Source organism: Arachis duranensis, chromosome 8, assembly GCF_000817695.3.
Source record: "Arachis duranensis cultivar V14167 chromosome 8, aradu.V14167.gnm2.J7QH, whole genome shotgun sequence".
NCBI classification, from domain to species: domain Eukaryota; kingdom Viridiplantae; phylum Streptophyta; class Magnoliopsida; order Fabales; family Fabaceae; genus Arachis; species Arachis duranensis.
Window position 1 is genome coordinate 34917802 of NC_029779.3, and position 14051 is coordinate 34931852.

General features: G+C 31.2%; 1 protein-coding gene across 1 annotated transcript; it reads left to right on the forward strand.

The window, feature by feature from the left end:
- The first annotated feature begins 1471 nt into the window (after nt 1–1471).
- LOC107462297 (formin-like protein 5) lies at nt 1472–5066 on the forward strand. The gene is made up of 7 exons (XM_052253363.1): nt 1472–1534; nt 1643–1777; nt 1974–2508; nt 2594–3335; nt 3422–3621; nt 3693–3928; nt 3994–5066. The coding sequence occupies exons 1-7, from the start codon at nt 1472–1474 to the stop codon at nt 4912–4914; spliced, it is 2832 nt and encodes a 943-aa protein (XP_052109323.1). The 3' UTR covers nt 4915–5066.
- The last annotated feature ends 8985 nt before the right edge of the window (nt 5067–14051 follow it).

The window sequence follows — 14051 nt, forward strand, 5'->3', positions numbered from 1 at the left end:
ATGAAAAAGTAAAATAGTCACAAAAAAATGAAAAAGTAATTAGTATATTGATGCTAGGATGATTGCATGGACCGTTGTAAGTTTGCTATAAAGAAAATATTCCAACATCGGAAACAAATGATTTGGGCCTGTTACTAATTAATTATTGGCTGTTCACTTTATCTCAAAGTACATCGCCCAAAGAGACAGAGAATCTATCTCACATTCCACATTTCAGGCCCTAGAATATCGAATTTTAAGCCCAAATATATTAACAAAGAAAAAACTAATACTTCTGATATTATTATTATTATTATTATTATTATTATTATTATTATTATTATTATTAGTGTATGAATAAACACTAATTTATTTATTAATTTATTTTTATTATTAAATTTGTATAAAAGTAAAATTAATTAATATGAAAAGTTATTTATAATTTAATTGAGAAGTTTAGAGTTTAAGTCTTGAAAATAGTATAGAAAAAAACTTTTTTTTATAAATTATTTATGAAGAAAGTATTTTATAAAAGAAAATTGTATACCAATTCTTTCTATATTATTCCCATTATAATATACATTAGGATCTTACTCACAATTCCATAACATTAAATATATAAATATTAAATTTTTATTATTTTATTAATAAGTGTGTTTATGACACTTATTATTATTATTATTATTATTATATGTCTGCTGAAAAGAAAAAATAACAGCGAATCTCTGATTTTATACAATGACATGGCTCATAAAGATTCATGTATGCTCCACAAAATTAGAAAGATGTAAATTTAAACGGAAAAAAAAATCCCAGAAAGAATAATGGAAAAAGAGCAAGAGAAAAAGAAAATAAAAATAAAAAAAGAAAGAAAAGTAGAATACAAAAAGAGGAGAGAGAAAAACAACCTTAAAGAGAAAATCAGTGTTCCAAACGTAGGCGCCAATGTCCTAACTCCTAATCCAGAATCATTGATGGGACGATGGCCCTTTGCGCATAAAGGTTCTGGCGCCAAGAAATTTCCCATCATCATCATCAACTTTGTTAATATTACACTCAACAAAAATATTATTATTATTATTGTTTCTTTGGATGCATGTCCAAGATTGCTTGATCATCAACAACGTTCAAGAACATTAGGCAATGTTTGCATTGATCCAAAATCACGTGGTTTTTTAGGTGATTTCCTTGGATCTTTGTCACATGCTAAATATATAGAAGACCCTTATTGAATCTTTGGTTCCCAGAAGATTTTAGATGCATTTGGAGCTGTCTGTAATTGATTTCTGGTGGGTTTTCCGTTTTAATTTTTAAATTATTGAATTTCATTAAATTCAATAGTAAGGGGCTTTTTTGTTTTTGCATTTTTTTTCCGGTTCATCAAATTCAGCCATATTTTATCCCAAAATTCTGATTATTTCAAGCTACATCATTGGAGGTTATATTGTGAAATTTGGGGTTATGCAAAGGAATAGAAGAATTGGGTTTGGCTATGGATGGTGAAAAATGGAACCATGTTTTTGTCATTTGGGATTTTGATGAAGGCAATGTAGAAGTATGTGCTTGTTGTGCATGTTTTAGGGTTTGATGAGATAATTAAGAAGCATAACAAGCACAGGTTGGAATGAAAATCCAACAATATTATTATATGGGTGTCATAAAGGCTAGCTTTTGCATTGTTTTGGTTCTTTATCTTGTGGGAGCAATTATTAGTCTTGAAGAAAAGAGGAAGGAAGCACAAGAAGAACTCCTTATCCAACTATTTGATCCTAAATCTGAAATTTTTGATAAAGATACGGTGAGACTCACTTCACTAATTATTTGATTTTCCTTCGGTTCAAGTCCATTCAATATTTTAACCTCTAAAAAAATTAGCATAATACAAGAACATCAGAAATAAATTCAAAAAGAGTATACTTATTAATAATTATTACTTGTTTTTTTCTTAACAATTAGATGGGCTCTAAAACTGGTTATAGTGTTCATGAATGCAGGCAGAGTTATTATGGACTACTTGCTGGGAGGATTTGATTAAAATTGAAGATGTTGATTCATGCCCCATACAATCACCAAGTAACACGAATGAAATCAGTTTAGAAAGAGGAATAATAGTTCAAAGAAACATTGAAAATGTGATTAACAATTGCCAACCGCAATTGAGGGAAGGTTTCATTGATTGCTTGAGAAGACACAATCCCCTAATCCATGTCTCAAAGAACAGTTTGCATGCAAGTTATGTGAGATTACTGTCTTCCAGAAGAAACTTGGGTCATGTTTTGCTCCAAGATGTGTCAAGAGCAGAAGATGTTGGAGATGAATCGGTGCAAACTAAAACTAAAACGGAAAACACTGCTCCAAAAGAGAGTGGAAGCGAACAAAATGTGTTTGTTATCGTAGGTATAACTGCAGTGTCATCATTTGGAATTGCAGCATTTGTTTTCATATTTTGTTGTAGATGTAGCAGAGCAACTGTTGATCAAACTGATGAGAAACCTCTTCTCAGCTTGTGTAGGACTGACTACTCCAATGGTATCTACTTCTTCAAATTTATCATATTTATAAAAATATATTTTAAATATAATAGAATTTTCTAATCTCTCTCGCTCTAATGCAGGGTCCTTTAACAGTAGAAATCCTCCGCAGGAGTCAATGAAAAAAGAAGACAGCATTGAGACTCTTATGTCAAGTAAAATTTTATTTGATGACAATAAAAATAAAAACTTAGCGCATGAAATATATTCAATGCGATTAGCAGGACCGTATGAAATAAGTTCAGTAGGATTAGGAGGAGCTGATGCTTCTGCTGCCGCTTCGGCAAGACCGTCAATGGACTTGAAACCTCCTCCCGGCAGGGTTGGACCACCGTTACCTTTGAAACCTCCTCCTGGAAGGCCAAATCCTCCCTCCGACCCATCAATTCCTCCTCCTTCCGCTGATGAAAATAATCCTCCTCTTCTGCCTCCTCCTGCTGCTGATGCTCCTCCTCCTCCACCACCGCCAAAGCCGAGTAATGCTCCACCTCCTCCTGCACCGCCACCGAGTAGAGGTGGTGGTGGGCCTCCACCTCCTCCACCACCAGGTGGAAAAGGCCCTCCACCTCCCCCTCCACCAGGTGCAAAAGGCCCAGGCCCAGGCCCTCCTCCCCCACCAGCACCTAAGGGAGGAGGTGGTCCACGACCTCCTGGACCGCCTCCTCTGAAAGGTGCAATTGGCGGGAAGGCTAGGCCCCCAGGACGAGGACCCGAAGGTCCTGGAGGTGTTCCTAAGCCAAAACTTAAGCCTTTCTTCTGGGATAAGGTTCAAGCAAACTCAGATCAGGCTATGGTTTGGAATCAGCTCAAAGCAGGATCCTTCCAGTAAGTTTTGAGTTTCTTTCAGTTTTGCTTCTTGCTTTCTTGTTGCCACTACATTTGAGTTGAGTTGAATGGTGTGGTTTTGACAGGTTCAATGAAGAAATGATGGAGTCGCTTTTTGGATATAATGCCGCTCAAGAAAAATCTAAACCCGGAATGAAGAAAGAATCTCGTGAACAAACTCCTCAATATATTCAGATCATTGAACCAAAGAAAGCACAGAATTTATCAATTCTGTTGAAAGCGTTGAATGTAACATTAGAAGAAGTTCGTGATGCACTCCTTGAAGGTGATTTTTTCTTCCTCATTCAATTATATATTTTACTTGCATGAATTCTTATAAATTTGTGTTGGTGATAGGGAATGAAATACCCCCAGAATTCTTAAACACTTTGTTGAAGATGGCACCAAGTCAAGAGGAAGAACTAAAGCTCAGACTCTTCACAGGGGACCTACACATGCTTGGACCCGCTGACCGATTCTTGAAAGCCATTGTCGACATTCCATTTGCCTTCAAACGAATCGAAACACTACATTACATGTGCACTCTCTCGGATGAACTCATTACTACTAGAGATTCTTTTGGAGTTTTGGAGGTAATATATATTATTTTTATATTTAAAAAATATCAATTACGATATTTGATACGATACCACACTAGGTTGCATGTGAGGAACTAAAAAGCAGCAGGCTATTCCTGAAGCTTCTAGAAGCGGTGTTGAAAACAGGAAACAGGATGAACGATGGAACATTCCGAGGCGGCGCGCAAGCTTTCAAACTTGACACGCTGCTGAAGCTCTCTGATGTGAAAGGTGTAGACGGGAAAACCACGCTTCTTCACTTTGTGGTACAAGAAATAATTAGAACAGAGGGAATAAGAGCAATGAGAATGTCAAAAGAGAGCCTAAGCTTTTCGAGCATAAAAACCGACGACCTTCTAGAAGATGTCAACTTAGAGAACGAAGACCAGTACCGGGACCTCGGCCTTAACGTGGTGTCCCGTCTGAGTAGTGAGCTTGAGAATGTCAAGAAAGCAGCGGCTCTGGATGTGGACGGTTTGATATCTACGACGGCCAGACTCGGCCACGGTCTTATAAAGGCCAGAGAATTTGTAAACACGGAACTTAAGACCCTGGAGGATGACCAGGGCTACTACGAAGTCACCAAGAGCTTTGTGGAGAGTGCGGAAGAGGGCGTCGCCAACTTGCTCCGAGAAGAGAAGAAGATCATGGCATTGATAAAGAGCACAGGTGACTACTTTCATGGCAATTCTGGCAAGGATGAAGGCTTGAGGTTGTTTCCGATAGTGCGTGATTTCTTGCTAATGTTGGATAAGGTTTGCAAAGAAATAAAGACTATACCAAAGAAACCACCACCGGCAGCAGCCGCACAGGCACAAGCACAGGCAGCACCACCGGCGGCACCGGCATCAAATAATAATAATGAAAAACAGGAGAGTGGTAGTTCGAAAACTTCAACAGAGACAGGCGCTGCTCCTCCGCCTCCTCCTATTTTTCGCAACCGACTTCCGGTAGTTGCAGAAAGGACGGGTGACTTTAGTTCGGACGATGACAGTCCATAGATTCAAGTTGAATACAAAAGTGGTATTTTTTGTTTTAGCTATATCATCCTTTGTTGACCCTATTGGGATTAGTTCATAGTTAACCAAAGAAAAAAGCCACGTCTCCTTTAATTAGTAGTGATGTAGGGTCTTTCTTGTTTGTATAATTGTATATTTTTCCCCTCGGTTTCTTTATTCTGCCTAATATAATTTTTTTCATCAAAGAGGCAACATAGCATTGTTCAATTGGGGCTACCGCAAATTTGATGCCTTTTATTAGTGTGATTTGAATCATATATATCTGTCCGCTTTGATTCATATATTAAGGCATGGATACCTACTTATTTGAGGACCATAAAGAATCCTATTTGTTCAAGATTTTTTTAACCAAAGATAAAATTGAGATTCAAATTTATGATCTAGGTGAGTATGAAAAAATTATATTATTTGATATTAAAAAATTTTAGTTTCTAGTTACATAAGTAACAAACTGTATTATGTTTATTATAAATAGATTATATATGATGAAATATAATTTAAGATATTAAACATAAGTTAACATTGGTTACAATTAAAACTAACATTTTAGCAATTGAATGATAAATTTGTGAATTTTATTTTAGTTGAGGCCATTTATTTAATTCATTTTCTTAAAAACAAGTAATATAGTATGTTATTTTATCCATCACTTTTTTTTCCGCTTTTGGACTTATTTTGTTTTATTTTTTATCCAAAACAAGTAATATATTATTTTGAATTCCTTATTAAAGTATATTTTTTAAAAAGAAAAAATGGCGCGAAACTTGTTAGTTACGTTCCGTTGTACAGTGATCAGTTAATCAGTTATGAGACTCGGAAAATGACAAAAATACCCTCATTTTTCATTTATAAAACAGAAACAAAAAAGCTTTGTTGTTAGAAGCTTGTATCTGCATCTGCAAGAACCCGTTCTGTTCTTCATTCACATTTTCTCCTCTTTCTTCTCTTCACAATCATGTCAATCACCGGCGGCGCCATGAACCAATCAAAACCATTTCAGTATCCACTCTACGAACATTTCTCAAAAGCAGCAGAAACCCTAAGCGATGAACTAAAGCTCTTCGGAAACTCTGCTTCCTCAACCATAGACGAAGAAGAAGAAGGAAAAGAAAAAGGAAAAGAAAAAGCAAACAATAATGGAGATGAAGATCAAAGAGAGATTTTCTTCTTGCGTTCCATGCTGGAGTTCTTCTACACAAACAAGGTCTATCCTTACACCTCACTGTCCAACAAAGTTGATTTCTGCATCAAATATATGAAAACCATGACTGTGGACGAGTTCAACGCTCTTCATGACAAGTACCAAAACAAGTATATGAAGAGAGTCATCAAGCTTTGCAGGAAGCTTGAGGTCTTGGATCAGCCTCATGATCAAGATGCCTTCGATCTCGGCAACAGGATTTGGGGTACCAGAAGCTTCGAGATGGGCTTCGAAGTCGAAGAACCAGAAGAATCAGACCATGATTTTAACGATATCAGTGATAATGAAAGTAATCAAGATCAAGATGAAGCCATGGGACCGACTGAAGAAGAACAAGTCAAAGAAAAAGAAAAAGATAAACATCAAGAGGATAATGATCTTTTGTATAGGTACATTTAATAAGCTTTTTAATTTGGGAATTTGATTCTTTTGGTTCCGTATAATAATACGTATTTGTGGGAGCGTATGTATGTAGGTGTCCGTTCTTGATAGGGACGTTCAGGTTCGGGAGCGGAGTAGGGAGGATACCGGTGGTGTCGGAGAGTGCGGTGCAGAGTGCGGTGGGGCGCCTTGGGGAGAGTGCGGTGCAGAGGTGGGATGATAAGTGGAAGAATCTGCAGATTCAGGAGATGCAGAATTACTTGGCTCAGCTGAATTTCATCAGGCATCAGACGTTGGTTTTGTTGGATGAGCTTCAAAATAACAACAATCCTATGATTTCATTCATTTCTTACTTCTTATATTTTATCAGTACTATTACTATTAAGCAAAACTGTAAAAGCAATTTTCGGCTTTGGAGTTTGGACCATAACTTCCAAAGCTATAGGTTTTGTTTTTTTGTTCATGGAACTTCCAAAGCAGTAACCATTGCTGACCAAACATGGGCTTATTTTACTTCCACACTTTGCAATTTGGGTTCGAATTTTAATAAAACTGACCCAAAATCATAAGGGATATTAAATTTCCGAGTCATGCAAAAGTAGGGATTTTTTACCAAAAAAAATTTTTTTTTGGATCATCTAAATTTTGAATTTTATTTTAGAGAATAAAGTGTGATCTCTTATCATTTATTTTATAAGTAAGACCAAGAAAAAATATGAGACAGAAATTATTCAAAAGTGATATTATACTTTACTCTCTAAAATAAAAATTCAAAATTTAGAAGATCCAAATTTAAAAAAAAAATACAAAAGTAAGTTTTTGTTTATTTTATTTTATTTTTATATAAAATTGAGAGAAATTTGATGCACAATCTTCTTTTCAAACATAGCCTTCATTATATATATATACTCTTTGTAATAATAATAATGGTGTGCCTTGCTCTGCTGTAAATTATGTGTGTTTATTTCCATTTATAATAAATTATGAATGCTTGTTTTTACACGGTAAAATATATTTATTAGAAAAGTAGATATAACACCCAAAAATAAAATTATGGTATAATCCTATTGGAATTTGTAAACAAGAGGATTGAGTTTGATTGCATTAATTCAATGAAATGAATTGAATTGAATAAAGGTAAAGGTATGGCAGTGGCAGGTAACACCCGTCAAAATCACAAGCTGACACATTGTAAGAGTTGCATAGATATCGAATTGAATTCATATCTTTCCACTTGTTTAATCATGGCCTAAAAATCTAAACTGAAATCTTTGTCTTCTTTTATTTGCACTCTCTCATAGATTTTCTTTCTTTCTTTCTTGCTAAATAGTAGTTCCTTTGACATGTTTTGTCTCCAATGCAATACACAGGGCAGCACGAGGACAAAGAGAAAAAGTTATCAACCACACCACTAATTACCCCTCCCTCAAGCAATGACTCACATAGACATAGTCACATTACACATACACCAAAGTCAATATACTTTTGTGATTTTGGTTATTTTATTATTTGATTGAATATTAGTAGTCATTTTATTAGTTACATACTGTATAATTCTTCTCTCCCTCTTTGTTTTTTTTGTTGGGAGTTGCAACTTGATGCTATTAGTGATACTTTTGATAAATAGAAAGCTAAAGACATTCTTTTAGGATACAAAAGTGAAAAATAAAATTTGCGAATTATATACATAATAGTAAATATACAAAAGAAAAGAAAAGTACATACTATATGAATGATTCGTTTCTAGAGCAAAAAGATCTTTTTTTCTTCCCTCAAAAAAGCACTTCTTTAATAATTTTAAAGTGTTTGAATTGGATTTTATTAAAAAGGACATTTACATTAAAATAATAAATTTAGCTCTCATTTTTTTAAGCTAATGATAAAGAGCTTAAAGAAACATAAAAACATTTTTTAATATTTAAAAATATTATTTCTTAGATAATTATCTATCTAAATGTTAAATATATTTTTTTAAGTAAAAGAAACCTTCATTAAAAGACAATCGAAATGCACCCTAAAACTTATTGTTGTATTAAATTTTATGCTTAATGATTCATTAACCCACACTAGTATAGTATAGAGTAATTTGATGATCATTAAAGTTGTTGAAAAAGCTGGAAGAACGATACTCCAATAATAATAATAATAATAATAATAATAATAATAAATGCATACATTTGTCTCTAATAAAAATTCAATATATTTAAATTAATTACTGATAAAAAATCTTTTAAAATTAATCAATATTTTAATTTTTTTTAGCGGCGATAGTGCCTCTCCTAATAAAAATTAGATTCTTGGGATGAAGTGCATGAACTGATGAATTTATAGGACCCTCTAGTCACATACTTCTCTATCATCATTGTAATGCAATCATGACTTCTCATTATTTCCTTTTTCCTAGACAACACACTACTTTGTTCATGTTGAATTCTAGGTCCATAATTACCGTCATTCCAAAAATTTAATCCCCAAATTTTGGGCGTGGAAGATAAAGTTAACTTGATATGCACATGCAAAAAGAGACCAAAAAATGGTGGGGGTTAAAACTATGATACATATATATACGGTTTGTAATTTCCAATTTTGGATGAAACAACAAACTAAGGTCTAGTCAATTTCTCACCCAACATAGTGCATGAAGCAATTAGGTACCATCACATTTCGATTTTCTTTTTAAGTGAAAGAAATTTAAAACAAAAATAGTTTTTTTTTTTTTTTAAAGTTAAAGACGACTTTTAGGCTTAGCTATAATTTTTTTATTTATGCACTTTCCTATCATGTGGGCTCCCTAAAAACGTGACACACGATATATATATTTGCATTAAGCAAAAGTAATAAAATAATTTACATAATATATGAAAAAAATAAGACCCTTTGTTAATGCTTTGTGATGGGATGGACTAGTTTGAGAACAAGCTAATTGATTAATTAAAAAATTAAAGAATTTTGTTAAAACTAATATAATCTTTAATTAAAGCTGCTTTTGGAATTCCATACATTACTCCTTCTTATACGTGAAAGTGCTTCAAGTGTTTTGAGATCTGAAAGCACCTTATTTTGATGTAGAAATTGCAGACATGGAAGAGGAGAAAATCCAGGGTTATGGAGAATATTTAAATGAGTTCCCTCAGAGACAGGTATATATGTACATACATTGTCACGGATCAAATAAATCATGTGTCTGCTTGTCGAACTATGGGTCCATATGGTTATTTTATTTTCAAAATTACTATTTTTTTTATTCAAAGTAATTATTATTCGCGAGCCACATAGTAGGCGACAAATTTTTTCTCTTATCTAATTTTAACATAATTTAATGTCAAAAATTTAAACTCAAATTTATTTTAATTAAGCTAGCACAATCCTTGTTAGCCGAGGATGAAATTGCTTGGGGTCCACATATTTATTGAAGATTAATAACAAATTATTGGAACAATTATACTACAGAAAATCTTAGGACCAACAAATATATAAAACCTAATCATCATTATTCAGCCAGCAAGTATTTTTATACCATTATAATACGAAATTTTTCACGTGTTTAAAAAGATACGATACACTAATACAAATAGATCTCTCTCGGATTCTAAGAAACTAGGCGGATATCTCAACTTCTAGACTTTTCGACAATGATTAGCATGGCTCTGTACTCGTAGTTCCGTTGACAAAGATTATGAAATTTCACCTCTTTAAGATCGCGGCTTTTTTATTTGACTTGTTCGATTTTTAAATTATCAGTGTCGTTGTATTTTGCACTCTTTTAAGATAAGAATGAAGGTCTCGATTGATGGAGGATATGATGCTCTCACCAGTTGATGACTTTCTTACTCTTGCATAAAAAAATTTTCTCTGTCGCTCACTCCTTTTCAGCTGTAGAACAACTTAGAATTTCACTCTCTCGTTCCATGTCAATGGTAAAATCAGTGTTAGAAGAACAGAATATTGAAATAAGCAGTTTCTTCCTCTTCTAATTTTATGATTTTCATATTGCATCAATGAACACAATGATGATTATGATTATGATTATGAATTTTTGAGCTCGCAAAGCATGCTGTTTATATTTTTCATAATAGAGTTTAAATTTAATGTACATAATAAATTTATATTTTTATTATAGAGTGCTTAAAAATATTTATGAATAGACAAAAAATATTGAGTCATATTTTTTGGTACCATTATAAATGAATTTTTTCTTGCATATTATGAATGGATACAGAATGATGAACAGTAAAAAGCAAAGAGTTGCAGAAAATGATAAATAAACAAAAATCAAAACTAATTAACCTTCACATTAAAATTTTCCAATAATACAAAATTTAATCTTACAGAAGCATAATGTATAAAAAAAACGAAAAAAAATATATAGAGAGTTGAGAGATGCTGTCGCAGAGAGTAATGCCGCTGCTATTGAAGACTTTACTAATGATGGACAGTAAGTTCAAGAAGGTTAATTCGTGTTGAGAGCAAAAAAAAAAAAAAGACGCGCTACGAGAAGCCAAGAATGTAGAAAAAGAGTGGGATTTTTAAGAAGAAAAAGAGCGTGTGATAAAAAGCATGCTCTCTAATCTCTATATATATTTAGGCTTTTTCTTTTATTTAGTGTAAAAAAATACTAATATTCTATGAAGTACGGATATTTCGTTGAGTTATTGTGTCCACGTGTCGGACACATTTCGAATAAGACATTCACCGATACTCGTCCGACACGCGTGTCTGCTGTGTCCAACCATGTCTTAATAAAAAATAAAATTTTTTTTTGGACACATGCTTGAACACACCTAAATACCATCACGTGTTAGTGTATACATGTCTTTCTATCATATAAGATTTTAAAATTTACGTATCGATGTATCTTGTATCGTGTCGTGTTCTATATTCGTGCCGATGTCTGTATATTATAACTAATACTAGTCATTTGCTAGTCCAAAAATAAAAGATTTGCTGGCCTAACCGTGTTCATTATACTAAATTACAATCAAGATAATCCTCTTAGACAAATAAGTGGAACTCTGGTTTTTGTTAGTGCAGGTCAATAATTTGTCTTCGGCTATGATTGGCACATGCTTGGAAATTGATCAGAGCGTTTTTTTCCCTTTTTTTTTTGGTGTGTGGTAAATAATTAATAAATAGAGGATTTTACTACCTATCATTCATCAAAGTTCACATGCTAATAGTGATAAAGAAATAAAGGACAAGATGGGGAAAAAATGAATTATGCTTTCATGTAATGATTCTTCGTATGAAAAGTACAGATAGTCAATAATGAAAATATTAACAATGTGAATAATGAAAATGTTGGATGTTCAATTCAATAGATATATAAACAATTATTTTTATTATTTTTAATAAGATAATTATTTCTTTTGATTTGATTTACTTATGCACAATTAATAATAATTAAATATTCAATTCACTATGTGTACAGATGATTATCCTAATATTAAAATTTATAAAATGATTTAAAGGGGAGTATTTTTTTATTTTATTAGGTCAATTTTAAAATCTATTATTCATATTATTTATAAAAATTATTGTCTACCTAACAAAATCGTCTTCGTAATATTGAATACATATAGCTTTTAAACTTCAAAACCATAGTTTCCATATATAAGATAAAAAGAAAGAAAGAAATATAAAAGTAAAAAAACTTATATATAAGACAATAATATCTATACATCCATGTTTTAACTTTAATAAAACTAAACCAAACATGACTTTTGGGATTCTTGAAAAGAAGTTTCTATTTTACTAACACAGCTTAGTAATGGAAGATGCTGACCAATTTGTATTTAATTTTCTATCTAAAGCTTTATATAAGCTAATTATTAGATAAATCTAAATTAATTCTTACTATATATTTTTATAATACTATTTTTAATATAATAAAAGGTTGTAAATATATTAAAATTATAGATAAGATTACAATAATATTCATTCCTAACATGACCTTTAATTATTTATTAGATGATGATGAAAATAACTCCAACATCCTATGTTTCTCCAAGAAAGAAAATAAAAACTCTGCCTACCTATGTCGGTATGTCTAAACATAATTGCGTATACAGGCCTTACTCTGAGCCTTGAGATAGATTCATATAATGTCATATGTACCTCATAATAACATGCATAATCAAATTGTGTCACTTAATCATCTACTGTATCTACAATCACGATGAAAGGAAAAATAATTAAGAAACAATATTAGGTGATTAACTTTTTTAATTGATATCAGTTAATCTTTTTTAAAAATATTTTATTTATTTTAAATTCTAAATAAATCCTAAATCATAAACATTTAACTTTAGATTTTAAATTATAAATTTAAACATTGACTAATATTAATTAATAAAAAATTAATTCTCTCTATTTTTTTCATAATTAAGTGCTGATGAATTTTAACCAGAGATTGGTTATTTTGATTTTTGAGGTTTGGACATCATAAATAAAAGTATGAAATTAAGATAAATTAATGACACCTATTTAAATAAAAATATTAAAAACATCTTTTTATGAAAAATTTTGTATTAAAAATTTATTTTGTTTATTTGGTCATATTTAAAAAAAATATTTTTATAATATATCAAATTAAATTGTACAATTTATTATCTAACGTTAAAAAAATGCATCTTTACATAAAAATAATTATAAAATCTTTTCATAGTATCCACCTAGTGTTGTTTCTTTTGATGATAATCGAAATGCCTTGGCCAACTTGGCAAGAAATCGTTAGTTTAATCCAACTATAAATATTTATAAAAAAAGAAAAGGCCGTAACAAATATTATTAAACAATGAAAACATGAAAATGTGTATCTTTGACGATAAGGATATGATTGGTTAATGAATGTGTATATAATTTAATTAGTTTCATAGACACAACACATGTAGATTGAAAGTGAAAGGTTTATCACACGATCAACCATTATTCAACCTTCATGCCTATAGCATACAAAGAACTACAATGGTTATAACTTTCATACATATTGACAAAGATATAAATATTTATATAATTTTTATTTAAATTTTTAGATAAATATTTTTTTTGATAATATGTTAGAATTTTTACGAATAACAAATTTTGAATTTTTTTTCTATAACACAAATAAAAAGATAATAGAATTTGATTTTTGTTTACTAAAAAATAAAGAAGGAAAAAAATTCTATACAACTATTAATTAAGGAGATAAAATTGAATATAGAAATTTAAAAAATACTTAATCAATAATAAAAATTATTAAAAATTTTAAGATTTTGTTATCTTATATAGTTATATTCTAAGAATACATATTAACAATATTATAAATTTTAAAAATTATATTCTTAAAATGTATAGTTACAAACAAGCTAGTTAAATCCAAACTTTTTTAATAGAGAAAATCAAGTGTCATAAAATGGTCCTCTGACCTGGTATCTTAATGACATGATACAAGTTTGAAAACTTAAAAAATATGCAGATTTTACAGTTTGAATGAAAGGATTTAAATAATGAATACTTATTAATTATTATAAGGCTTGTAATGTTGTTGTAGTTAATG

Bases quoted from the DNA above. Each gene is read 5' to 3' on its own strand.
- LOC107462297 (XM_052253363.1), top strand. From the start codon at position 1,472: ATGGATGGTGAAAAATGGAACCATGTTTTTGTCATTTGGGATTTTGAT. The intron at 1,778-1,973 runs GTGAGACTCACT...TCATGAATGCAG, and splicing joins AAATTTTTGATAAAGATACG to GCAGAGTTATTATGGACTAC. The intron at 3,929-3,993 runs GTAATATATATT...ATACCACACTAG, and splicing joins ATTCTTTTGGAGTTTTGGAG to GTTGCATGTGAGGAACTAAA.